Raw genomic sequence first — 27,611 nt, 5'->3', positions numbered from 1 at the left:
AATCAGCTCTTTGTTTCATTGATCCTTTCTACTGTCTTTTCTGTTTCAATAGCATTTATTTCTGCTCTGATTTTCATTATTTCCTTCCTCCTACTGACTTTGGGCTTTGTTTGTTCTTTTCCTAATTCAGTTAGGTGTCATTTGAGATTGGTTGTTTGGGATTTTTCTTGTTTAAGGTGTGCCTGTATTGTGAAGAATTTCCCTCTTAATTCAGCTTTTGCTGCATCCCATGTGTTTTGGTATGGTATGTTATCATTTTCGTTTGTCTCCAGATATTTGTTGATTTCTCCTTTAATTTGTTCAATGATCCATTGCTTGTTCAGTAGCATGCTGTTTAGTCTCCACATCTTTGTCCCTTTCTCAGCTTTTTTCTTGTAATTAATTTCTAGGTTTTTAGTATTATGATTGGAAAAGATGCTTGTTATTTCAATTTTCTTAAATTTATTGCGGCTTCCCTTGTGTCCTAAAATATGGTCTATCTTTGAGAATGTTCTCGGCGAGCTTGAGAACAATGTGTATTCTGCTGTTTTTGAATAGTGTTCTGTATATGTCTATTAAGTCCAACTGGTTTAGCTTTTCATTTAATTCCACTGTTTCTTTGTTGATTTTCTGTCTGGATGATCTACCCATGGATGTGAGTGGGGTGTTGAGGTCCCCTACTATTTTTATTTTTAGTATCTTCTTTTAGGTTTGTTAATCATTGCTTTGTGAAGTTCGGTGCTCCTATATTGGGTGCATAGATACTTATAAGTATTACTTCTTCTTGATGGAGTGTCCCTTTGATCATTGTATACTGCCCCTCTTTGTCTTTCTTTACTTGTCTTATCTTGAGTCTACTTTGTCTGATATAATTATAGCGCCACTCGCTTTCTTTTGTTTGCCATTAGTTTCGTGTTTCATCTTCCACCCCTTCACTCTGAGCTTGTGTTTGTCCTTGGAGCTGAGATGTATTTCCTGGAGGCAGCAAGTTGTTCACTCTTGCTCTTTAATCCATCTCACCACTCTGTGTCTTTTTATTGAAAAATTCAGTCCATTTACGTTTAGGGTGATTATTGGTGTATGAGGGCTTAATGTTGTCATATCACTCATTTTCCGATTTTCCTGCATTTCCTTTGTTTCTTGTCCTGTGTGTCTTGGTCCGCCCATTGAATTATGTAGTTTTTAATGATGTGTTTCTTTGTTTTTTCCATATTTATGTTTTGTGTTTTTCTTCTGCTTTTTTGTTCGGTGGTTACCCTGAGGTTTGTATTCAGAATCTCGTGTATAAGATAGTCTGTTTTCTCATGGCCTCTTATTTCCTTAGTCTAAACTGATTCAGTCCCTTTCCTCCTCCCCTCCTAAGTTGTTTTTCTTATATCTTACTCCATCTTGTGTTGTTTGGTTGTGGTTAAAGTGACAAGATTGTCTGTTTTTGTTGTTTTCCTTCCCTTTAGCCTAATGTTAAAATCGAATATTTGCCATCCTATTCTGATTGTGTCTACCTGTTTATCTGCTTACTCTGTGTTTTGTGACCCGTTTCTCCCTTTTTTTCTTTTTTCAGGTTTGAGCGCCTTCTTGAGGATTTCTTGTAGGGGGGTCCTCATAGCTACGAAGTCCCTTAACTTTTGTATGTCTGAGAAAGATTTAATTTCTCCCTTATATTTGAGGGATATTTTTGCTGGTTAGAGTATTCTTGGCTGAAGATTCTTGTCTTTTAAAGTTTTGAATATGTCATTGCATTCTCTCCTAGCTTGTAAGGTTTCTGCCTTGAAATCTGCTGAAAGCCTGATGGGGTTCCTTTGTAGGTTATTTTCTTCTGCCTTACTGCCCTTACTATTCTTTCTTTTTCATTCATTCTTGCTAGTTTTTCTGCTATATGCCTTGTGGTAGGTCTTTTTACTTTAACAAATCTAGGAGATCTAGAAGCTTCTTCCCCACATATTTCCCTCTCTTTCCCTAGATTTGGGAAGTTCTCTGCTATTATTTCTTTGAACATGCTTTCTGCTCCATTCTCCGCCTCCTCACCTTCTCGAATACCTATAATTCTTATGTTGCATTTCCTTATTAAGTCAGATATTTCTTGGAGACTTTCTTCATTTCTTTTTAGTCTTAGTTCTCTCTCCTCCTCTGTCTGGAGCATTTCAACATGTCTATGTTCGGTTATGCTGATACACTCCTCTATAATGTCCACTCGAGCATTCAGGGAACCGTATTTTGTTTTATCTTTTCCACTGTGTCTTTCATCCCTAATATTTCTGATTGATTCTTCATTATAGTTTCAGTCTCTTGTGAAGTAGCTCCTGAACTCGAATTGTTTCTCTACATTCTCTTTTACCTCATTGAATTTTTTGATGATAGCTATTTTGAATTCATTGTCTTTTAGCTTACATGCTTCTGTGTCCTCAGGATTGAGTTCTGGATGCTTGTAGTTTTCTCTCTGGTCTGGAGATTTGATGTAGTGTCTGATATTGGAGGATCGGGTCTTTCTCATTCTGATATTATTCGGTTGCAGTTACCACCTATCGCCACTGGGTTGGAGTCATGAGCCATGTATTCTGGGCCCTCCACCTTCAGCAGAGATCCCAGGCCCTGGAGCTGCAGGGCGTTGGGTGGGTGGGGTGAGGGGCACTTTCTCCTGGGTGCTCTCCGGGATTTATCAGTCAGCTCTCGCTGTCTGGTCTCCTGGGGTCTTGGCTTGATGAGGTCACCCCCCGTGAAAGCTTCCCTCTATTAGAGGGCTTCCTTCTAGGCTTCAAGGGCCTTAGGGCGTCACTGGTGATCCCGTGAATGAGTGACTCCTTACCCCACTCCTTTCCTCACGGATCCTCCTGGGGTTGCGATAGCAGTCTTTAGGGGAGGGAGTGAAGATCTGTCTTATGCTGTTCCAGCTTCTCTGATGGGGGCTCCAGCCCCTCCGCCCTCTGTCGCTACATCTCTCTCTGAGGTTTTGGTGTTGTTAGGATGTCTTCTGTTGGAGTCTGGATGCCCCTTTTTGTTGTATGTTGGCGGGGAGAGAGTCCCAGGCAAGTTCACTCCACCATGATGCTGATGTCACTCTGAGCTGTACCATTTTTTTAAGGCAGTGCATAGTGTCATGATGAAGATTAAAGACTCTTTGGCCAAATCTCCTTACTTCCTGTGTTGCGCAGACTTTTCGTACTTCTCCTCCTCCTACCTTCCCTGGATTTTGAAGTTTATATTCAATATGATAAGCTTTGTCTTTTAATTAGGTAATTTATTAAATTTACAATGATTTTAATTACTGATATATTTGAGTCTTATTTTGTACTTCCTATTTGTCCCACTTTTCTTCCTTCTTTTCCTTTCTCCCTTCTTTTCTTCCTTCCTTTCCCAGCTTCTTTGTATTTTGGGCTTTGAGGGATTATTTTGTGTTTTCCTCTCTACTAGTTTGGAATTTCTGCACTTTTTTTCTGTGTTTATCAAATAATCTTAGTGGTTACTTAGACTCTAAAGTTCCCTGGTGCTTCTCAGCCCCCTGAACAGTATGGGAAACTTAGAGCACTTTAATGCAACTCACCCTGTTCCGTAGTATATATTCTTATTTCCAGAATCTTGTTTCTAAATTTTGATTTTTTATTCCCCAAATTATGCATTATCTTCTTTATTTTCATGGTCATCGTTCTCTCAGAATTATCCAACACATTTCTAATTTCCTTTGCTTAACTGTTCCTTCTTGGTTGTTAGATATGCCTTTTTGGATTATTTTCCTCCTTCCTCAAATTCATCTGTTAGGAGACTTTTTAGGAAGGGTCTGCTGATAATAGACTTCATTTTTTATAGTAAACCCTCAGTTTGTATTTGTCTGAAAATAACTTTATTGCTTTTGTGTTTCAAAGGTAGTTTTGCTGGAAATAAAATTCTCTGTACCTTGAACATTGTCTTTGGCTTCTCTTATGAAATTAGGTGTTAATCTAATTGTTGTTCCTTTGTAGTTAATGCCCTTTATCTCTGGCTACATTTAAAATCTTCTCTGTGACTTTGATATGCTGTTTTGTTATGCTATGTCTAGTGTGTCTTATTTTTATTTGTTGTATTTGAGATTTGTTGAGTTTCCTGAATCTGAGGATTGATGTCTTTTATCAGTTCTGGAACATTTTTATCCATTATCTCTTCAGTTGTGCTTCCCTCCCATTCTTCTATGATTTCCTTCTAGTACTCTTGATTAGATCTCCTCACTTTATCCTTTATCTTTCCTAAATTCACATTTATATTTTTCATCTTTGTTTCTGTGCTGCATTCTGGGTAATTTTTCCAGACCAGTCTTCTATCTTCAGTTGTGTCTAAACTCTTTTCACCTGTACTCTGTTTGCAATTTTAATTATCATAATTATCATTTCTAGAAGTTCTCCCTCTTTTTCTAATCTTCTTAGTCAATTTACTTATTAATTTTTAAAGCGTAGAAATGCTCAAGATAATTGTGGTGAGCCTGGGGCCTGATAGACTTAAAAACAGATGGGCCAATATATTTGAAGTTTTATTGTCCTAGAAATACAACTTATCTGCTCACTTGGCTACTTGCCCTGTGTTGTAGTATGTTGAACAATATAATTACTTTGTGTCATTTTCAATAAATTGTGTGATGGTGATTTTTGTCATTTTAAGAAGTAGGACTTTTAAAACTAGATATCATAAGCAGAATGAAATAATGGTCTTAAGCATTAGCAATTTAAGACCCTTTACATCTTGCTGTATTCTTTAAAGAAGCATTGGTCACATTAGGGTCAGGAGATGTTTCAGCTCAGAAATGAAGCTTTCTGATAGAAGTTTGATTTTAGAACTCTAAACCAATACTTAATGTTTGTGAGTACAGTTTCTAACAAATATCTATCCATTTATTTCAAGAAATGCTTTTGGCTCTAATGTGACATGCTTCTTGTGAAGAGGGAAATATTCTTATATTCCTTTAGCATCTGTTATATGCAGAGGCATTTTTTTTTCCCAAAAGGAATGAATAGTAACTTTATTTGTCTTCACACACCTAGATCACTCAGGATTACATAAGTGTTGCTCTAAACCAGTTGAAAAATCTTTAAAACCTGTCATTTTTACTGCACTAAAATTCCTGTATAAGCACAGACATCAGCATATTTAGAAATGTTACTGGGTTTTGTGACCTGGAATTGACCCCTGCCTAAGGAGAAGTAGATGAAAAGTCCAGTAGTGTTCTCCCTAGAGCCTGAGGGCTCAGGTATTAATACCTATGAGAGAAAGGAGTGTGTGTTACAGCAGCTGCAGCTCTTCTCTATTAACTGACCAGTGTTCTGTTTTCTCTATTTCCTGGTCTTGTCTTTTGTGTATATTCTCTCTGAGCCTAAACAGCAGAGGAAACGTCATCTGCTAAATGGGGGTTGATAATAGTAATAGTTACCTGGGAGAGTAATTTTGTTGGTAAAGTTAAATAATACAGTTTTAAGCTCAGTGTGGAGATGATAAATGTTAAGTTAGTATTCACTGCTGCTCTACTGGTGGTATTAGATCCCCTGTCAGTGTTGTGCTGTCTTGTCTATAAAAATAATGTAATTACTAACATGGTTTGATTCTTTCTTTCTTAAAATTTTCTACTTCTCCTTCTTCTGGAGAGGCAATGAAAATTATACCACCTATCTGCTATGTCTTTCAATTCCAATGGACGGAGTTAGGGGTGCCCAAGAATATGATGTTCTGACATAGCATAACAAAACAGCATATCAAAGTCACAGAGAAGATTTTAAATGTAGCCGGAGATAAAAGGCATTAACTACAAAGGAACAACAATTAGATTAACACCTAATTTCATAAGAGAAGCCAAAGACAATGTTCAAGGTACAGAGAATTTTATTTCCAGCGAAACTACCTTTGAAACACAAAAGCAATAAAGTTATTTTCAGACAAATACAAACTGAGGGTTTACTGAGTTCCGTCATTTAAAGAGCAGTGGACTTAGAATAAATGTCAGGGCTTCCAGATGGGCTCGTCACATGAGCCCTTGAGCATGGCCTCTAACCGCTTCAGGCATTACATGATCTTTAGCTGGTGACCTTGGAGGGAGGATCCCTAAAGTCCCTATCAACTCTAGAAACTATGGTTATAATATGTTGACCTTCTTTATCTTGATTACAGTTTTCATTATATGTCCCAGTTCTGGTTAGTGTGCTTACAGTGAAAATTCCACCTGTTTGTTTATATTTTAGAAATACACCGTAAGTATGGATTTTGTAAGAACATTTGAACGGCAATGTGGATCACAGGCCAGTGTAAAAAGATTAAGAGCGCATCCTGCCTATCACAGCTTCAATAATAAGTGGAACTTGCATGTTTATTTTCAAATAAGGTCAGTAATTTATTCACCACTCCTCCTCCTTTCTAAAATAGACTTTGAATAGGTCTTAAGGGTGTTACCCCCTGTTAGCCCCTCCTTTGTAATAATTATACTGTGCTTTGGGAAACAAAATTTAAAGTGGAAATGTACAATAAGTTTCATGATTGCCAAAGTTCTGGCTGGCATGACAAAAAGATAAGTTTTATGTGGGGTTAATTAGAGAGCTCAGAACACTGTGCTTGGAATGAGCTCGACTCCAAGCCCAGCTTCATTACCATGAATTCTCTCGTCCATCATGAAGAGGTAGAGAAAGTAGGAGTTATATAGCAGTCTTCTTTCCATTTTCCCTTTCTCATCACCTTCCTCAAATAGTGGATTTAGGATAAACCCTTAACAATATATGTTTCACTAAAAAATAGATGATTATATCCATTTTTGCACATTCTCCTGAATAAGGTCATGGTAAGTTCCTCCATAGAATGGCATGAACTAGAACATTTTAGTTGAAATGCTCTTTAAAGAGCATTTCCTCAGAGTCTGAGGAGAAATTAGGGAAATTTATTAAGAATTAGGTACCTTGATTATAATTGCTTGCCATGATTAAGAGTGTATGTAATCATCTTTTGATAATGAAATCACAGTTGTCAGAATGTTAGTAAGGTGCTCTTTGACATATAATACTGTGTTTTATGCTTAATTTTCCAAGGTTACATCGTCATGTAGATTGTCTTTCAATAGGAAATTAAGAATTTGTTCATCCAAGATATTCATTGACTGCACTGGAAATAATTGCTATGTAATAATAAAGATCAAGCCAGGGCAAGAAGGCCTTTGATTCATGAGCAGAGTTTAAAATAGTAAAGTATCATTTTACAGTATAAGACTGCAATAGAAAAATAATATTCAAATTCTGTCATTTCTTTTGGAGTCCAAGTTTGGAGTTAGATTGCTTTAAATATCTACCGCCTTCACATCACACGCTCCCGCCTGCTGTCTCCAAACTCTCCTTTCCTAGTCGTTTCCTCCAGATCCCTTGACTTCACGCTTAGTAAGCTTGTACTGTGGCCCCACCTTCTGGAGCCCCCTTGGGCTGCTTTCAGCCCCTACTCTGGCTCTGCCAGGCTGAGCCCCACAGTGATGGCACAGCCTCGCCTCAGCGGGTTCTCTTCTCATTACAGGTTCTCTCAAAGCTGGTCGTTGAGCCTTAAAGTATGTTGAAACTCAGCCAGTTCCCTGGAAGATTTTTTGACCATCACCAGATTTTAGCCTTAAAATTCAAATGCTCATTTGAATTTAAATAATTCAAATTTGAGAAAATTCTATTTAAAATTTATGAACTTTTTAGAAATTATGTTTGAGTTATAAAATGTGGGACTTATTTTCAGTACATTTGTTTTTTCATTTAAATAATAAATTCAAGGTAATACTTTGTGGGACTGTTCTATTGATTTTTATCACGTGTTGGATTATTTACTCTGAGGGATGACAAGAAGTTCTGCAAACAAGATTAGGGTCAGAGTTGCATTGTTAGCTGATTCATGTCAGTAAGCCTGAAAGCCAGTGAGGTGGTAATGTTTTGAAGTGTTTCTGAGAAGTTAGTATTAATATTGCACTCTCAGTAACAGGCTTATGCTCCTGGATCTGACTATATGCCTACGTCCCAGTCTTCTTCAGGAAAGAAGGCAGCACTCTCCCACCACCACCACCATTCTGTGAACACATCTGTATCCCCTCACTGTTCTGATAGCCTACTATGTCTACATTTTGTTTGTTCTTATAGAAGTATTGGAAAGTAGGTTTAGGACTCAGTTTCTTATAGGAAGAAAATAAATGGAGATGTGACCAAAATGGTCTCAAATTGTGGTGAATCAGTGGCTTCCTGGAAACTGTGGTGTTAGCCCCTCACATGCCAAAGGCTAAGTTTTAGGTTTTTTTTAATTGAAATCTTTCTAGATTGTTATATACTCCCAGAACATCCACATGTCTGTACTATATGTCTTATATTCAGTACTTTCTGAATGTAATATATCTGCTCCTTTATGACAGAATCTATACAGTATTGACGTGCTTTCCTCCACACCCCGCCCTCCTCAGGTGTGCGTCTATGCAAAGTGGAGCTGTGCCCTACAGGGTTTCTGCCACTACACAGCAGAGAAAGCACTGCCCATAACTCTTCTTATTACCATTTTTATTTTTTTATGAGTACTTTTGTATTTTGTAGACATGTGGCATGCATGGAGGAATATGTCTTAGAGAGCTTCTCCAAACCCCAATTTAAGAATTGAGAAATGTTTGTATTCGACGTTGCCTTCCTTACAAATATCCTATCCAGAGTAGAATAATATTCCATGTACATGTGAGAACCACAGCACAGCTTTTCAAGTTTCACCAAAGTATCTTCTCTCACTTTTTGCCATTTTCCAAGAGGAAATAAGACCTATCACTTCACTCCCAGAGTTATTGCCCAGTACAGCCACCTGAGGGGCTGGTGCTGGGCTCCTGGTAGAGAGGCACAATTGTGCCAAGTGCTATAGGCAGTTTGGCTTTCATGGATCTTTCCCCATGCCTGTACACAGTCACAGCATCCTTGAAGTACACCAGGACCAGGGGTCTGCTGCATTTAGTTCTTGTACTTTTCATTTGTATGTTTTTCAGAATTATCATAAATGCACATATAATTTTATATCTGTGTTGTACTTACTAAGTTATACCTATTCTTCCTCATTGCTGTATAGCTTCAAGCTGACTGCTTTTCACACTGCATTCTAGGATGAATATGCCAGCATTTACTATGTCACCATTTCCTTACTTGGGGCCTTTTGGGTTGCTTCCAGTTTTTCTCTGTTATATACAATGCTGTGTTAACCTTCAGGCCTTTTCTGTGTTGGAGGTTACTTCCTATATTTTGTAAAAATTTTGAAAAAGGGTGGAATTAGGGGTGTGAGGTTGAGATCTAGTGCTGGTTTGCTCTCGCAGCTGTAGAGGAGTCCCTTCTCTCTTCTCTTCCTTGTGCTCAGGGAAACTGCTTCCTTTTGCTGCTGTCCTTGGGTCAGTCTCCAGTGCTGTCTTCTCTTGTCCCACTTTTCTATCTGTCACTTGTTCCCTCTGTGCCTCTCAGTTGCATCTTGGAGAGACTACACTTTTGCAAACTTCCCTAGGCCATCAGAGAGTTCCTTTCCTTCCATGTAGCATACAGGAAGCTGTAGGAAACCAGCCAGCTCTAACAGTCCAGGGCAGGCTTCCAGTCTTCACCTCTCAGCCATGTTGTGCTCTTGTTGAGGGCAGAGTTGCTATTTGTTTGTCTGAAGTGCTGTCCTTTTTACTCTTCAGACAATTTCCATAAGCTCAATCTCTGAACTTCCTTTAAACAGCACATATGTGCTGTCAAAAAACTAAAATTATCCATTAGGTAAATTGTTCTTAAGCATGTCAGAATTTATTGCTAGCAAGGGAACTAGCAGGGGACAAGAGTGTGCTGGTATACAAGGTATGAAAATGGAAGAGTTATATAGTTGGGAAACAATACTACATAAGCAGCTAGTTTAAAAACTCTCTATATATGTATATAAACAGTTTCATTTCACAAAGTCATAAAAATATATACCTATCTGTTATTAAAACAGAAGTCTAGGACAGAATGATCTGAGATGCCAGGTGAGCCAGCTGTCAACAGGAAAAAAAAGAAAACTCATGTAAGAAGCAGTGGTGCAGATGCTGAGCAGCAGTATGGCGGGCCAGTACTATGTCAGCATGAGCGAGGCCCAGCAGGAATTCAAAGAGCACCGAGTAACGAGTTGTTCTAGTTTTAACTGGCTGCTGTCAGTGATTTTTCTCAAGTTGCAAACAAAAATACAGAATACAACTTTCCCATTTGTTAGTTTGGGGACATTTACTTTCCTGTGATAATGCTGATATAGATGGATTGGAGAAACCGTAGTCTTCGGCCATGAGATGATGAGACAATCCTAGCCATGTGGGGCTAGCCAGAAACAACTTCTTGATGGGCAGTTTGTTTAAACAAGGAGTTAGTTGTGATTCAGATCAGCTCCAAATAACAGAGAAACCCTAAATAACAATGGCTTAATCAAGATAAGTTTTTTGTCTTGCTTCGAAGCAAGTCTGGGAGAATTGGCATTCCATGGCTGGTTGGCCATCTCTAAGAGCATTGGACTTAACGAGCCGGTGGGGGGCGTTCCTGTTACTTAGGAAGAAGGAAGAATGGACATGGAAAGGCATCTAACAGTTGTCAATGCTAATTTGCATTCTTGTTTTTTATCTCAGATTTAGAGAAATAGCGGGATCCTTAGAAGCTTCACTTACAGATGTACTGGAAGATGCTCCAGGTAACTTCCTGAAAGTGATAAATGACAGGATGTCGCTAAATGAGTTAATTAAGCTCAAGTCATCTAGACCTTAATACCCCTAGGGTACTTTCACCTCTTCCTATCTTATAGTGAGTTATACCTTAAAGACTTAGTTTAACTTCTTTTTTCTAAAGAGGCAAAAATAAATTATTTGTTTTGGTTTATAGAGCGTCTTGCTTTATAGAGATAATAAAAAGGATGCTTTGAGAATGTAGGAAGCAGACCTCATTTTCATTCCTGAATATAACATGTCAAGTGGATATATCCCATGGTGTGCTTTGTGATCAGCCCTTTTTACAGCAAACTGGCTCTGATCTGCTTTCCTCCCAGGCTGAGGTAAAGGGTCAGGATGGCCTTCTCTCCCAGAGGATGACTTACAGTTAAGGCTTGTGCCCCGGGCCTCCAGAGCTGTTTGCCTCAGTCCTGGGACACTGGGCAGGTGACAGTGGTTGGTATGCAGACTTCCCAGACATGTTTGCATTCCTCACAGCCTCATTAATCTGCTGTTATGTTGTAGTCATTCCCAGTGGCCATTCACATAACATATGGCTGTTTCTATAGCCATGTAGGTCTCTAGGCTGTTCCACTTAAATTTCTCCTTCCTTACATGCAGCCAAGTCAATCTGAACCACCCTATTTTAGCCTCAAAGTTAAGTTTTCATCTGTCTTTGCTGAAAATGGTCATATGTAATTGACTTCCTATGTATAAGTAGTATGTTCAGGTAGGGGAAGAGAAGAATAGACAAATGAAACAGGACAAATTCAAAACTAAAGTTTAAACTCTTGCAAGTGACTGCCACTCCAGCTTGTGTTTGTTGACTTGGCATCAAGTACGTATTAACAAACTATTTCTGAATGCTATATATGTTTAATATTTATTAAATGCCTGGGAGGTGGAATCATAAAATTAGAAAATGCCTTTGCCATGAGAGATGTTGTAGTAACATGGGTTATGGCCACTTGGTCATCCATGATGCCTCCACTAGCAGCTTTACTCACTACATATAGTTCTTCAGATTGCTGCTTGCTTCGCTCTTAAATTAAACATTGAAAATATTACATTTTAGCCCTTAGTTGACTGAGATTCCTTAAATGTATGTTTTCTTCTCTAGCTGGAAGTTCGTATTGCCTTTTGGCTTCTCATAGAACATGGAGCAGCCTTCAGAGGTGTTGGTCAGATGAGCTGTTCCTACCGTTGCTGGTACATCATCTGTGGAGACTCACACTGCAGATTTTAGCCCGGTACTCCATGTTTGTCAATGAGGTGAGGGCTGGCTCATCTGTAATCATGACTGATAAGAATTAAAGATACATTAAGATAAATGCACTAAGATTTTAAAAGGCCATGTTGTCACGAGAGGTGAATTCAGAGGAGAGCAGTAGGCTAACTTCTCTTGTTTGTATCCAGCTCTTTTTGTGTGTTTCCTTTTTATTCTAGCAAGAGTTACCTTTAGGGGTGGGTCTTATCACCTCGTCAGTGCTTTGTCTTGTTGAAAAGCACCACACTGACACATTCTTCTTCCCTTCTCAAAACCAGAAACTTTGAGGTGCCTCCAAATTAAAACAAAGATGCTCATTTTAATGAAAATGATTAGAAACAAAAAGATATATTTTAATAGTTAATATTTAGCTAATTAAAAAAATCATATCATCAAGATTAAAAGGTAGTAGAATTAATTAACCTTTCTTTTCAGAGTATTCTACTTTTTCACTTTTCAAGTAGTTGAATATATTAAATGTCCACATGCCTATGATGATTATTAGATATTGTGCACAAAGCCATAGGATTGTTCGTGCAGTTCAGTACTGAGCACCCAGCCTCTACCAGGTCCTGCACCAGCATCTAGGTCTCAGAGATGCCTTTCCTCCGTGTACAGTCTCAGGTGACAGACAGACATGCACCCTGGTCATCGCTGTACGATGAGTATGAAAATGAGACGTGTGTAAGTTTTAAGAAAAGACAACATGAAGATATCATCCATTGAAAGGAATACAATCTTTGTTAACTGGAGTAGGGAGGGAACTGATTGTCTTCCTGCAGAGTGTTTTAATAGAAAAAGCACAGGCTTTGAATCAGACAAAATCAGATCTTGGCTCTGCCACTTTTTTATCTTATGGCCTTGGGGAAATTAGTTCTCTGAGTCTCAGATTCTTCATCTGTAAAACAGGAAAACAGCCTCTATACCTAGTTGTCATGAGGGGTAGAGAGAGATTTGTTGATTGAGAAACTGTTGACTGAAGTGCCTGGCAGATAATGGGAGGTCAGTGGGAGTTAGTTTCCTCTTTCTCTTTTGCCTTCCCTCTTCTTGGAAGGGTGTTAGCAGAGCATCCTGGTCCATCCAGCTGTTGCTGGAGACCACTGTGATTCCTGGGACACAGTGGGGTTGGTATGATTTTTATTAGGCCTGAGCCTGCTAAATCACGCATCCTTGCTAGCTAGTAATTCTTTTTCTTCTATCTTTAATAAGTTATTTTGCCTTGAATGGTCATTATTCTATTCTTTTCTTGATGCTAGTGTTTTTCCCTTGTAACAATAAATTATGCAAATAACACTTTCGTTTGTATTATTTGAGGCATAACAAGGTTTGGATTTTGATTGTTTATCCTTATTATAATATTAAGTCTATTCAGTAAATTATTTGCCTAATATAGTTAATTAATTTTTAAAAACCTGTGACGTTCCAGAAATTAGTTTTCTTTTGCTTTATAGACCTGTTGTTTTATTTTTGCCTGTTACTTTTTATCACCAGAAATTAGATGTGAGTTCAAGGAGGGTAAATGTACATGGAGTTGTAGTTTGTTCCTTCACACCTCTCTTAGTTCTTCACACCTGCCTGGAGAGAGATGATATGGTTTCTTTCTTTAGTAAACATAAACTGAATAATTTGTGCAGCTAGCATTTAATGATGAGTTGTTGACCCACATATATAAATGCTCATGTATCTTGCTAGTGGAAAAGTATTTAATCATTGAAATCCTTTTTCAGCTTTTACTCAGGCCCATCTCTAATGAAAGTGCCAAGGATACTAAAAAGCCTTTGGTAACCAGTAACAAAGACCCTTCCATTACCCAAGGAAACTTCAGTGAAGACCAAGGAAGTGGTCCTTCTGAAACAAAGCCTGTAGTTTCCATTTCCAGTATTCAACTTGTATATGTGGTTGCAGACCTGGACAAGCTTCAAGAGCAGGTAAATCTGTGTCCCAGAAGAAGCCTGTGTCTAAGTGCTCAGTTCAGTGTTTTCACAGAAAGTAATATGTGCAAAGGTATGACACCATCTGGCTTCATGGGACTTAGAATTGTGGGGCCCAAGGAAGCAAGATGAACATCTCATTCCTCTCCCCTTCTTGGTGTCTCTCCAGCTTTCCCTGACAGGTGTGCTCTCTTCCTCCTTGCTTACCAGTCTAGTCTCTTATTGTGTTAACCTGGAGCCTCTGTTTCTGTTTCAGTAGTGATGTTACAAGCTCAGAGCAAGCCATGCTCCACTTTTTTTTTTCGTTAGCTCAACTTTGTGCAGGCACCATCTCTAGTTAGTCAGATTTTAATTATTTCTAATTCACTTACCCAAATATTTTCTGGTAACATTTAATTTTCAGCTATACTTTGAAAGTGCTGAACTATTAAAACTTGTTCAGTTTTCTCTGTTTGGGTCCCATGTTTTTGCTTTTACCATTAAGAGAACTTTGTGGGGTGAATTTGTGTTTAAGTGCTCTGATACATAATTCTGCTTTCCTCGGGTTTACGTATTTTGTGGTGCTTGAACAAACAATGTATGTTTTGAGCAAAAATTATGGTCTTTATCGTGAGCTTTTTTGGTACTGAGAAAAGCCACAGAATAGAAAATGATTTTACTTGTTCTCTGGATGTGTTAATAGCCCTGAAACTGTGCTGTTTCCCATGTTGTTGGATTCTTGTGTAGTGAAAGCATTAAGAATTTTGCTTTCTTCTGATGAAAATTCCTGAAAGTACTGAGTTTAGTTTCATCATTCATTAGTAGTATTCTAGAGTTTTAGATGCAAATAAAGTTATCTCTTCCTTTGATTTATAAAATGTGACTGAATGTATAAAGTGCATATTTATTTCAGCTTCCAGAACTCTTGGAAACAGTCAAGCCAAAACTTGAAATGATTGGCTTTAAGAATTTTTCTTCCATCTCAGGTAAAAGCGATTCTTTCGACTCAGCAAATCTTTGAATAAGAAATAATTTAAAATAAAATTTTAGAGACTGTAGGATATATTTAAACTACCGTTTTCTTCTCTAGTTGTAAATCCTTGGTTGTTTCTATATTCTGTTCTGTGATTATAACTTCCCTAAATGAGATATTTTGTTTAATTCTCATAATTTGATTTGATTTGATTTATTGTAGTACACTATCTAAATACTTATGACAGTATTTAAGATAAAATTCGCATCTGGGCCTAAACAGTGATTGAGCATAACCCTCCTGTCTCAGCAGCAGCCCTGGAGGACTCCCAGCTGTCTCTGTCAGCCTGTCTGCCTTCCTTGAGCAACAGGATCATCCAGGACTTGAGTGAGTCTTGCTTGAGTTACCTGAAAAGTGCCCTGGAGGTTCCTCGGCTTTACCGAAGAACCAATAAGGTCAGCACCCTTCATTGAAAAGAATTTTAGAGTGGGGAGGGATGTTTTAGGAAAGTGAAAGAGGGAGGGGTGATTGACTGAGACAGAAATAAGTTGCTGGGGGTCACCTGAGACAGACGTCATCTGTCCCAGTCAAAGCAATTATATTTGTGAGAAGGGCAGTCAGGCATCACTTAGATAGTGGGACTTGGGGAGTATGGACTTTTTCTGGATTCTTTTGACTTTAAGGAAAGACAGTATTTTCAAAAGAAAGCAGTTTAATAAAATATTTGTAAGTCCTGTAATTTGTCTTCATATTTTGAAAAAAATCTAAATTTACTATGATCCCTTAATATTGTCATTGGAAGCACCTGTTCTTTTTACTGGATAAGATTTGAAAGGTTACATTAAGAAATGTTCAATCGGGGCCAGCCCTATGTCTGAGTGGTTAAGTTCTCATGCTCTGCTTTGGGCAGCCCAGGGTTTTGCCAGTTCAAATCCTGGACGTGGACATGGCAACGCTCATCAAGCCATGCTGAGGCGGCATCCCACATGCCACAACTAGAAGGACCAACAACTAAAATATACAACTATGTACCGGGGGACTTTGGGAGAAAAAGGAAAAATAAAATCTTAAAGAAAAAAAAAAAGAAATGCTAAATCCATTTATGAGGTGAAAAATTATGCAAACACTGATTTGAAGTCAAATTCTTCTGTTTTCTCATTTTATGGTATGGCGATTTGTTTTTACCAGTGTTTTAGTTTCCCTATTGAACTCTCATTTTCATGCACTTATGCTCATTTCATTCTTGCTAGATCTCACTTAATTTTCTTTTTTTCTCAGTGTAGAGTTGGATTTTAGACAGTTTACTACTGAAATTGTTCTCAGGAACTGTGAAACTCTCCTAAGACATTGTGCTGCTTTGGAATATCCCTGGGGTTCTTACAAACACACCTGGTTTAGGGCCAGCCTCTTTGTTGAGTGCTAAGTGTGGGGGCCTCGTTTGCTGTTTGTGTTACTCTTCCCATCTGACACGTGGATGCAGTGGGTGGCTCTTCATTGCTGAACTAAGACTGAGCTAATCTCCTCTGTGGCTGCTCTCCTTTTCCTTTTAAAATGTGGGACATGTGATAGAATTACCAGTTCTAGCAAGAATATACCTTATCACCTAATTTTCTCTTTCTAGTCTGACTTGAAGCTCCCACTTGGAAGTGGGAGAGAGAGACCTGTTTTATATTGCTGAATACATTATTTTTCTTTTGGTAATCTACCAACTTGCCCTTTCTATTCCATAGGATGTTATATTACTGAGTGCTTGCATTTTGGATCAGACACTGTGCTAAAAACTTTACAGAACACTCAGTAGTCCTCCTAGGAAGTGGGTGCTAGTGTCCTTTATTCACAGATGAGGAAACCAAAATTAAGAAAAGTTAAATTATTCACTCTAGATCCTTGCTTCTCAAATGGTGGTCTGTTGACCAGCAGGATTAGCATCATCTGGTGGGAGCTTTTTAGAAATGCACAATCTCAAAACTCAGCCCCCGACCCCCAACCCTCCCATATGTACACACCGCATCAGAGCCAGAATTTAATGAGATCGCTCTGTGATTAGTATGGATGTGAAATTACGGGAAGCAGCCTCATAGGTAACTGGCTGTTGGAGTTGGCCCAGCACCTGAATCCAGTTGGGCTCCCAACATCTTCCCTTGCTTACTCTTCTTGACTCCCTCCTGTTCTCCTGGTGCTTTTCTGTAGACAACATTATTGTTACTTTTTAGGAGGGATGGAGGTGGTACATGTCTCAAAACTGGTACATTGGTAGTATCCTTTTGCATTTGAAGTTTAAGTAACTTACTTTCTTTTATTTTTTTCTCTGCATCTATAACCTCTGCCAACATTATGCCAGGAGGTGCCAACTACAGCTTCCTCTTATGTGGACAGTGCTCTGAGGCCATTTTACCAGCTTCAGAGTGGGCACAAGGATAAGCTCAAACAAGCAAGAATTCGTCAGTGGTTAGAAGGTGCGCTCTCTGCGAGCACTCATAAGTAAGTAACTTAAAAGTAGATAATCCAGACTTTCTTAGAAAAGCCCTGAGTCAGACATCACTAAGACCATCACTGGTCACTTACAGATAGGGTGGGAAGAACATTAAGGCGCTTCATTGCTGGACAAGTCAGGGTGTAGATGCTCGGTCCCTTGCCATTTGTGTTGACAGTGAGCTGGTCTTGGCCTATTTACCACACCCAAGGCTCTTTGGGCCGCCTGCCTGTAGCTGGACTATGGTCATGCTGACCGGGGCTCACACTGGCTCTGGCATCTCCCATGCCATGTACCTTCTGGGGGTCCAGGCACATTCCACACTCCCCTCGTCCTGGCTGCCTTCTACTTTCCTTAACGCCATTTCATGCAGGCATCATTGTACAAATCCAGGCACATTTTTCCCTTTAAGGTTTTTTTCTCTCCTCAGCTCTTTCAGTCCAAAATGACTCTAATCATGCCAGATAACCAAAGGACTTACATTGGTGAGAGCATTGTAATGAAGGAAGAGAAAACCTATTTTGAAGTGTAATTACAACTCATAAAGGATCAGTGTCTAACACCCTAAAATCCTTGAAAATAGAGGAGGTCTTCAGAATCACTGTGGTTGAATGTCTCTTCATTTCCAGTTCAATCTACTTTGCTCAAATGCCAGCATTGAGTTATGTCAGAAAGTTTATTATTCTTTATTATTGTTGAATTTTACTTAATTATTAATTTTGCAATAGTATTTTATTTATTTCAATTACTTATGACTTAAGTACATTTGTGGGTTTATTTAGAACATAACAATGAATAATAATATTGTTTTTGTGGGCAAATGTATTCCAGATGCCAAGTAACCATCTTGTAAACAAAGTTTTGAAAAGTAACTCATTTGTAATTTGGAATATAGTTATAATATTAATGTAATATATCATTATATTTTGAAGGCAGTTTTATTTAAAATTTTGAAATTCCTTTACTCTTTAAAAGATGAACTGTTTCTAGAACTAATTGTAAATGAATTTGTTACTTGTATTTGGGGAATGAGCTACAGATGTTCACCCTTGATATAAGAAAGACAGTTTGGCCTGTGATTTTCTTAGTGTTTAGGACAAAATTTTAAACAAAATCGATGTACATATTTCTTAAGTTCTGAGGGAATGCAGTGCTAGAGAGTCAAGACTCTATTTTAAGAAACATTAGATATTTACTATGGTTGATTTTTTTATTGGAAATGAATTTTTATCTTAAAAAGTCTTTTTGGTATACAAAGCCAGTTAGTCTATTTGGTATTATATATAAATGGCTCTGTTTCACCAGTAAATGTGGTTTGTGCTCAAGGTACTATGAAACTGTGTCGGATGTCCTGAACTCTGTGAAGAAAATGGAGGAGAGCCTGAAAAGGCTAAAACAAGCCAGAAAAACCACTCCTGCCAACCCTGTTGGTTCCAGTGGCAGCGGCATGAGTGACGATGACAAAATCAGGCTGCAGTTGGCCCTGGATGTTGAATACTTAGGAGAGCAGGTAACCCCTGAGCTGTTCACAGTTCCAGTGAGTCTGAAACTGCATTCTGAGGGCTCGGCAGTCTCCTGGTGGCTCACGTGAGCCCTGAGCTGCTGCTGCGGGTCTAGGGAGTCCATTCCCTAGGTGCTCGAAAAAGGTATCAGGGCCTCAAAATACTTTTTTCTTTTTAAGGAAGATTATCCCTGAGCTAACATCTGCTGCCAATCCTCCTCTTTTTGCTGAGGAAGACTGGCCCTGAGCTAACATCCGTGCCCATCTTCCTCCACTTTATATGTGGGACACCTGCTGCAGCATGGCTTGCCAAGCGGTGCCATGGCTGAACCCGGGATCCATCCGAACCAGTGAACCCTGGGCCACTGAAGCGGAATGTGCACACTTAACTGCTGCGCCACTGGGCTGGCCCCATCAAAATGCTTTTGAAGGTCAAGGATTTGCATCTAGGAATTAGGAAAAAGAAAGGATAGAAGAATACTGAAAACTGACTTTTTGAACTTTGATGAATTGATCTTTGGTGCAGTTGACATCAGCTTGGTTCACTGGTGCATTTGTTCACAAAGCCCACTGGAATGTGAGCTCACAGACAGAGATGGTGTCCTTTTGGTGCACTCCCTGGAGAGTGCCTGATTTGTAGTCCATGCCAAATTAGGCTGCTTTCAAATATTTGTTAATTTGGCTTAAAATTGCTAGAAAAGCATTAGCCCACTGATTTCTCAGTGTGGTACTTGAGAAATCATCTGAGCACAACTTCTTTGCTTCCTTGCCTGGGTTTAATAGGTTTTCTGTAAAACATAGATCTTAGAGTCATGACATGTGGATGAATATCAATGTATGTTAATGTAAGTAGGAGGCAGATAGGGATTACATGCAAGGCCTTTCTCACCGAGGTGACTTTCTCAAGTATCATAAAACTTTTAGATGTTCAGAGACTGGCTTTCTAAACTGTATGTTTACTGTATAGCAGTAGATCCTCAAGGAAGACCTTTTTGCTAGGAAAAAGAAGTGAAATTATAAAATTCCCGTTAGAAGATGCTTGGTTTTCTAGCCCAGTAAGGACTGTCTTTTACACATCAGAGTCACCACTGAAAATTAAAATTTTTCTGCTTTGAGGTGAATTTAGAGATATATCCTGGCAGAAGTCCCTTGCCTGTTTCTTTGTTTCACAAAAGAAACTTAAAAACTTTTTACAAGCAAGAAAGTTTGTTATAGGGGCTAGGCTGGTGGTGCAGTGGTTAAGTTCACATGTATCTGCTTCAGTGGCCCGGGGTTCACTGGTTCGGATCCCGGGTGCGAACATATGCATTGCTTGTCAAGCCAGGCTGTGGCAGTGTCCCACATATAAAGTAGAGGAAGATGGGCACGGATGTTAGCTCAGGGACACTCTTCCTCAGCAAAAGAGGAGGACTGGTGGCAGATGTTAGCTCAGGGCTAGTGTTCCTCAAAGAAAGTAAGTTTGTTATAGATCGTGAAGAAAAAATAAGCAAAAGAAAAGAAAGGAAAGGATGGGAGGGAAGACGGGGAAAAGAAAAAGACAAGATCCTCCTCCATCCCGGTCCCCAGAGCACACCAGCAAATGCTAAATACTTGGTGTAGATTTTTCCAAGATCTTCCTGTGCATGAATGTGTATGTGCATGTGCGTATGTGTGTGGTTGTTGTTAAACAAAAGAGGGAACATGGTGTACCATGTCTCTGTTGCCAAAATAATCCATGGTAGTTGCTAAGCCAAAGTGTTTCCAGTTCATCAAATTCTAAGAAAAGTTGTAGATGACATGTTAAGAAATTAAGAGCTCAGAACAATCCTTTTTTGAAAATTCTTCGCTTAAAAAATTAGTTCACAGGGCCGGCCCCGTGGCTGACTGGTTAAAGTTCTGTGCACTCTGCTTCGGCAGCCCAGGTTCATGGGTTCAGATCCTGGTCACAGGTTTGCTCCACCTGTCAGCCATGCTGTGGAGGCATCCCATATACAAAGTGGAGGCAATTGGCACAGATGTTAGCTCAGGGCAAATCTTCCTCACCAAAAAAAAAAAAAAGGAAAAAAAATAGTTCACTTTATTATTTCTTTTAGTGTGAATTTTCTTTTCACTCCACAAAAGAGGCTCTTATCCTGGTAAGATCCTGATTTGATGGACTGAGATAAATTAACATACTGGCTCCTTAGAATGCTAAGTGTTTGGCCCCAAATTAAAGTTTTACAATAAGGAAATCCTTTGCTCTAAAGAAAAAATATTCTACTAGTCTTTAGGGAACTGTCTTTTTCTGATTTAGTAGAGGGTGGTGATGGATATATATGTATTTTATAAGGGTATTTTTTCCACATTCAGCTTAAATCACAGTAACTTGGTTCATTCTCATGGCCTTTGCAGATACAAAAGATGGGCCTGCAAACAAAGGACATAAAAAGCTTTGTAGCACTCACAGAGCTTGTTGTCGCTGCCAAGGACCAGGCAACAGCAGAACAGCCTTAAGCATCTGGGACAAGCCCGAGAGGAGAGGAAAGTTGGACTGGGGCCCAGAGGGAAGAAAGTGGCTCTGTTCTCTTACTGGCCTCTGCAGTAAAGAAGTGCTTCCACTCATCTCCAGGAACATGCCAATGCAGCTCTCTCAGCATATTTGGGTTTTCTCTCACCCAAAAGAATACAGAAGCCTTTTTCCATTGTATGGAATTAGTTTTTAAGACATTTGAAACTTTCTACTGTAGTTTACAGAGCAAATTATTTTATTTTTATTGTAAATCTTAGGAAGAGCTGATTTCTAAAATATGATTAGAATAAATCTATATGTATGAATATAACAAGTTGTCTCCCTGGTCCTGAAGCTAGAGGCAGTTAACTGCACTGGAGAGACCGTATTTTGTGGAAACACTCCTCTCCGAGGGGAAATTACGGTGCATTTATTCACTTTCTGAAAGAGGCTGTAAGTGGTGGTTCTCCATTCTCTCTCCAGGTATTTAAGAACAGTCCTTCTGATCTTGCTCATCACTCAGACCTCTGTCAGGAGCTAGAACCAGTAGGGAAGATTTATTTTCCAAATAAAAGAAGTGTCTGCCAAGAGCATGTGTACCTTTTATGTGTGAATTCAGCACAAGTTAAATACTCCTCGCTTGTGCCCTGTGCTGACACGTTTCCTTTGGGCACATGTCTCTCTCTCATACCTCTTGGAAGGATCCTGTCTGTCATGGAACCTCCCTTTAGATGTGTGGAAGTTCTGCTCCATGAGAGGATGACAAATGCACCTTCTCATAGAAGTCCAGGCCCCGCCTTTCCTGGCAAAATCGTCCTGGATGTAGGGAGGAGAAAGAGTTGGGAATATTGGAAAGAGGTATTAAAAGCACGTGGTTGGTTTGTTAACTTGCATACTACACATGCATGTAGAGCATTTGTGCTTAGCTGTGGTATCTGCCCCTTTAGCTTAACAATGATCTGAAGGCACATGTGTGCTTGTTCCTCCAGCTTTGCATTTCTTTGCATCACAGTCTCTTCTTTCTTTAAAGGTTAGCTCTAGGGAGAGAAAGGAAAAGAATAAGTGATAGGGAATTGAGAAAGCAGATCTGGGAGTTAGCAGGAATGAGTTTTTTTTAGCATGGTGATGAGGTGCAGAGCTAGAGAAATAAGAGGGAGTATGAAAGAGGGACCCCAGCGAAAGCATTGAGAGCAGCAGTGTGTGGGGTACCAGGAGCTCCTGTGCAGCCTCCCAGCTCTCACAGCTGTGAGGCAGCTCCCACTCTGTGTTCAGGTGAGGGACCTCCAGAGAGCGGTGTTCTGGGCCTTTCTGTGCTCCCTGCGGAGAGCATATGCTCTAGTTTTAGCAGTGCATTCCCTGTCTTTGGATGGCTAAGTGTCTAACTCTGCAGTTTAATATTAGGAAGTTGGTCAGAGAAACAACCATGTGAGCGAAACAGTAGAAGGGATTTATTATAGAGGTTTGGCCTCACTCAACTGTGGGAGCTGGCTCACCAGTCTGCACAAGGCTGTTGTGACTTTGTATGTTGCTGGACCTGTAGGCAGCAGGGGGCGGTCGGAAGGAAAAGATGGATGTGAAGTGGGAGAGAGCAAGGGTGAGCTGGAACCAGTGGAGATAAACTGGTACCCTCAGGGAGAGAATGGAACCCGCATCTGTCTCTTGCTGCCCCCAGACTCCCAAGTGCAGTGAAGGAGTGACTTGCAGAAGAAGTTGTGCTTTCTTGAAGCTGCACATGCACATGGCTCAGGATTTGAGGAAGCTGAAGAAAGAGATCCAGTGGGCGCTGCTGCCGCATGCCAGTCGATGAGCCTGCTGCTCAGCATAACGTGTGTGAGCTGCAGCAGTGCCTGGCCCTGTGCTCGAGTGCTGAGCCCGAACATGCTGCGTGGCTCCGCCTTCCAGATCACCCAGAGATTCTCCCATGGCCAACTCAGACCATGCTCTGTACCTGGAAAGGAGTTTGGGGAAGCATAGTCCCAGCTTTACTAGCTTGACCCAGCACAAACCTACCTCAGTAACCACGTGGCTGAGCTACTCCCTCCAGCCAGCCTTAGTCAATGAAAGACTCACGGTGTTGTCCCTGTATTGCTGGCTGCTTTGCCTCTTTCATTTGTTTCAAAACATGGTTGGGAGGGATACAATTTAATGCAATTGATTAGCCCCTTCCAGCTCCAGCACTATTTTTCCCATTTTGCAGATAAGGAAACTGAGACAGAAATTAAGGAGTTGAGATAACTAATAAGTGGAAGTTAAATCCAGGTAAGGTAGTTCCAGAGCCCAGTTTATTCACTGCTAGGTAATTCTTCCTCCCTAACGTGAGCATTGGAACAGAGAAGGTAAGAATCCAGGACTGGAACCCAAGTTGTCAATTTCTTTGACACCTATCAAGCCCCAGACTCAGCCTTGATTCAATAACACCATGTTTCTGAGCTTGATTCACAATAGCGACATCCGTGATGTCATAATATCTATTTCGAGGCTTAAAAAACGAGAATCTTTAGGTAAGAAGCAAGTTCCAGAACACACATCCCTGGCTTCCTCAGAACGTCTCCTTTATCTAATATGTGTTTTATTAGCTTTGCTTTGGAGGATCATTATTGAATAAAGTTGAAGTAATACTTTTTTACTGTAAAACTATAATTTTTACTTTGTAACGTGTAGAATCAAAAAACAGTCTCAAGCACAGAGAAGTTTATTTCTTGCCAAGGTAATGCAACAGTGCTTGGGAGGCAGTGAAAGGGTCCGTCGGGGTGCTCTGTGCAGTCACTCAAGGACGTGGGCTGACTGCAAGACCGCCATGTCCATCCTGGGGCCTCCACTTTCACCCCCAGGGGTGACTTCCTATTTTAGTTTCCTAAAGCTATTGTAACAAATTACGACCAGTGTGGTGGCTTCAAACAACAGTTTTATTCTCTCACAGTTCTGGAGGCAGGAGTCCAGGCGGCAGGGCCCTGCTTCCTCTGAGGGCTCTAGGAGAGAGTCTTTCTTTGCCTTTCCCAGCTTCTTGTGGCTTGAGGTGTTTCCTGGCTTAAGTTAGTGCAACTCTAATCTCTGCATCTGTCTTCACATGGCTTTTTCCTCTTCTCTGTGTCTTCTCTTCTGTCTTTTAGAAGAACACATGTCGTTGGATTTAGGACCCACCTGGTTAATCCAGGATGATCTCATCTTGAGATCACTAACTTAATTGCATTTGCAAAGATTCTTTTTCCAGATAAACTCACATGCACAGATTCTGGGGGTTAGGATGTGGACGTTTCTTTTTGGGAGCCACCATTCAGTCTACTGCCCCTTAGCTGCAGCCAACCAGAATGGACAAGAGCATGAAGGGGTGTGAGCACACCACACTTCCACACGCTCTGGTGTCTGGGGCTCAGCCACACAGGCTGGAAACTAGCTGTGTGTCCAGATCGAAGAGACCAGATAGAAGAGAAGAAAATGGATTATGGAGCTTCTTTAGATATACACCTCAATCTCCTATTGGGGGTCTTTATCAGTAATTCCTTGCACCTCCCTAGAACTACTATATGGAGTTGCCCATATGAGAACTGCACAGTCACATGCCCTGCCTATGGAAAGGCTGCTCTATGTCTTAATACCTCTCATGGTGGGATGAAAGCAGGGTACCTCAGGAACTCTAATGCTGATTTCCTTTGGATGCTAGATGTTGCTCTGCTTTAAGGAGAGCAGCAGTTCTGGTAATTGCAATAATTGGCACTAACATGACTATATCATTGAGAATGCATAGACCTTCATGCTTATGTTCGTGTTTCAGAACTCAAGAACAGTGATAAAGTTCGGACTCTCAAGCAAGATCTGTTAGGGGTTGTTATTTGAAGGCACTGTTTATTTTCTTTGTTCATAGCATCTTAATACATATGAGAGATCTCTCCTAATCAGCAACCAAACATTCCAGATGAAAGTTTCACCACTGGTGAAAAAGCAGACCTTTCCCAGTTGGCAGTCCTCTCTTTCCTCATAATACCTCAATTTCAGCAGCTGTGAAGCAAACACTGTCATTTGAGACATGCAAACATTTCTGGCGCTGCTGGAGTCTCAGTTGCCCTTAAAAGACCCTGCCTCTCCTGACTGGCCGCTAAGCGTCACGTTGGATGGCAGTAAAGGTTTGTCAGTACCGAATGAAGGAAGTGCTACTTTCATTTGACTTTAAAAGTACCTTCACCTTCCACTTAGTTTCAATTAGTTTACACTTTCATATTGAATTTCAGAACAATCATGATTCTCATCTTTTCTTAACTCTCGATGATGTTGAACTAAAATGCATTATTAATCTTTGAGACGGCATTTTGATTGTTAAAGTTTCTATATAATCCAGCTTGATGGAGTAATGAAGACCTGATTTACATATTCCCACCTGAAACAGCTAAAAACTGAGACAAACGTATGAAATGGCACTGTTCAGACACTGTTCTGTTCAGACATTAGATGACAAAAGCATAGGGTCCCAGAGAGAAGGGAAACGAGTAAGGTAAGTCATGTGATCACCCAGCATCCTGCGTTGAGAGTGTCCAGGCCTCAGGATAGGAAGATCTGGAGCCTGGCTAACTCCCTGAGTTGAGACAGTTTGGAGTTGGCGATGATGAGGAGGCTAGAACTTGGAGGCAGAGTAACAGAGTAGGGGTCTGTGGGGGTGTTGCCTGATTTATGATCCGCCGCCTGTGTGAGGAGGTTATCAAGGCCAGGAAAGGATTCACTGAAAGGAGTAGGCGGAACAATCCCGAGTTCAAAGAGCCCAGAAATAACGTATGTTCCTGCCAGCCAGAATGGAAAGACTCTGACATGGGCTACAAGTAGAATCCTCTGAAGGATATGGCCTCAGTAGTGGCACCATACTAGCCTAGACCAAAGGCTGGTCTGGACCCACCTGACAAAACCTAAAGGCAAGCCTCAGAGGATCAAACTCTTTTCAGGTAATGCACAGAAGAATGAGGTAACTTTAATGTGGGGATGTGGGCTACGAGACCGCCACTCCCTTGAAGTGTTACAGTCACTGGTGTTCCTCACACAGTGTTTTGTGAGTCTCTCATAGTCACCCAGAACATCTCTCCTCATTCTGAAACTTTAAAAATTACATGGGGAAACTTGTGTCCACACAAAGACCTGCACATGGATATTTATATAAGCTTTATTCATCATTGCCTAAAATTGGAAGCAACCAACATGTCCTTCAGCAGGTGAATGGATAAACTGTGGCACATCCAGACAATAGAAAGCACTAAAAAGAAATAAGCTATCAAGTGATGAAGATCAAGGATGCCCCAGGGAGAAAAGCCCAAGGCGTCCTGGCCTACATATCCATCTATATCATCCTCTGGGAAGTATAGGACGTCCTGAGCTGATCCGACCTGATTCATATCCAAAGTTATAGGACTACCCAATAACCAGACCCCACTTGCACTGATACCATTTTAACGATTTTTTACATGATCTTTCCTTTGTCTTGTAAAGAAATAACTCACATACCTATGCCTTATAAATTTAGCCCTACCCTCAAGCCATTGCAGCTCTTCACTGCCCACGGGTCCTGTCCCCATGCTATTCTCTGCATAAAAGAGCACCACTACTAGACCTTGAGAGTCCAAGAATCTTTCAACTCCTCGGCTCGCTGAGCCCGCATCATTTCCTCTGGTGCCCCGTACAGGGATCTTGCTTCACTGGCTTGTGAACTTAAGTTCTGGCAAGTGCACTTTTCTTCCTTGTGCTGCCTTCTTTTTCAAGGATGGATCTAAATTCATTTCTCCATTGGGAACCTTCTCGGACAGCTGTATGAATCCACATTTGCTGCCCAAATTGTGGCATTCAGCCTGAAGTGAATCAGTACCTTAAGCCTGATGGTGATGAAGAATGAATTAATCCATTCCTTCCTAGTCCTACCTCTAATATATAAATTTTACATGGGCAGGGGTGACCACTTAAGTCATTAGGATGGTCGCCAAAGTCCCAGACTCCCGTGACAGGTTTCTTTTCCTAAGGCTGGATGGGGATCACTCCTTATGGCTCCTGACCACACTCCGAACTGCTGGAAAGTCCCAATCAAGACTCTGGTTCAAGGCAAGTACCAAACTCTAACCTTTGGTTGAGTATGGGAACCCCTCCTTGAGAGAACTGCTCCAGGACACAATTGGGTAGAATGTCCCTCAGACTGGCAGAAAATTCTTCACTGTTTATTTCTATGTTTTGATCTCTGGGACCATTCATTGCGCACCTATTACTGCCAGGCATAATAGGGAAGATATACAAGGGATGCAGTGCAGGAAAGTGCCCCCATCACCCCTTGTTAGAGGAACCCCACAGGCAGAACAATGGGTAGGATGCTGCCCTAGGTTCAGGGGGGAATTTCAAGGTAAT

The 27,611-nt window shown here is 40.4% G+C and overlaps 1 protein-coding gene across 4 annotated transcripts in view; it reads left to right on the top strand.

Moving 5' to 3' along the window:
- Positions 1 to 21,835, top strand: part of COG2 (component of oligomeric golgi complex 2) — a 59,852-nt gene extending 38,017 nt beyond the window's left edge. For 2 of the 4 annotated variants that reach the window (XM_008535557.2, XM_070613753.1), the window contains 9 exons: positions 6,171 to 6,310; positions 10,580 to 10,641; positions 11,775 to 11,926; positions 13,649 to 13,849; positions 14,745 to 14,817; positions 15,117 to 15,259; positions 17,146 to 17,285; positions 18,604 to 18,787; positions 21,149 to 21,835. In XM_008535557.2, the coding sequence (XP_008533779.1) occupies positions 6,171 to 6,310; positions 10,580 to 10,641; positions 11,775 to 11,926; positions 13,649 to 13,849; positions 14,745 to 14,817; positions 15,117 to 15,259; positions 17,146 to 17,285; positions 18,604 to 18,787; positions 21,149 to 21,250 (1,197 nt within the window). In that variant the 3' untranslated portion in view covers positions 21,251 to 21,835. Of the gene's footprint in view, positions 1 to 6,170; positions 6,311 to 10,579; positions 10,642 to 11,774; positions 11,927 to 13,648; positions 13,850 to 14,744; positions 14,818 to 15,113; positions 15,260 to 17,145; positions 17,286 to 18,603; positions 18,788 to 21,148 lie in introns of all 4 variants that reach the window. The other 2 variants (XM_008535556.2, XM_070613746.1) reach the window with 1 other exon arrangement.
- Positions 21,836 to 27,611: the final 5,776 nt, after the last annotated feature.

The sequence above is a fragment of the Equus przewalskii genome, chromosome 1 (genome assembly GCF_037783145.1).
Source record: "Equus przewalskii isolate Varuska chromosome 1, EquPr2, whole genome shotgun sequence".
NCBI lineage: Eukaryota > Metazoa > Chordata > Mammalia > Perissodactyla > Equidae > Equus > Equus przewalskii.
The sequence above is the reverse complement of the archived record's forward strand: the minus strand, read 5'-3'. Positions and strand labels throughout refer to the sequence as shown.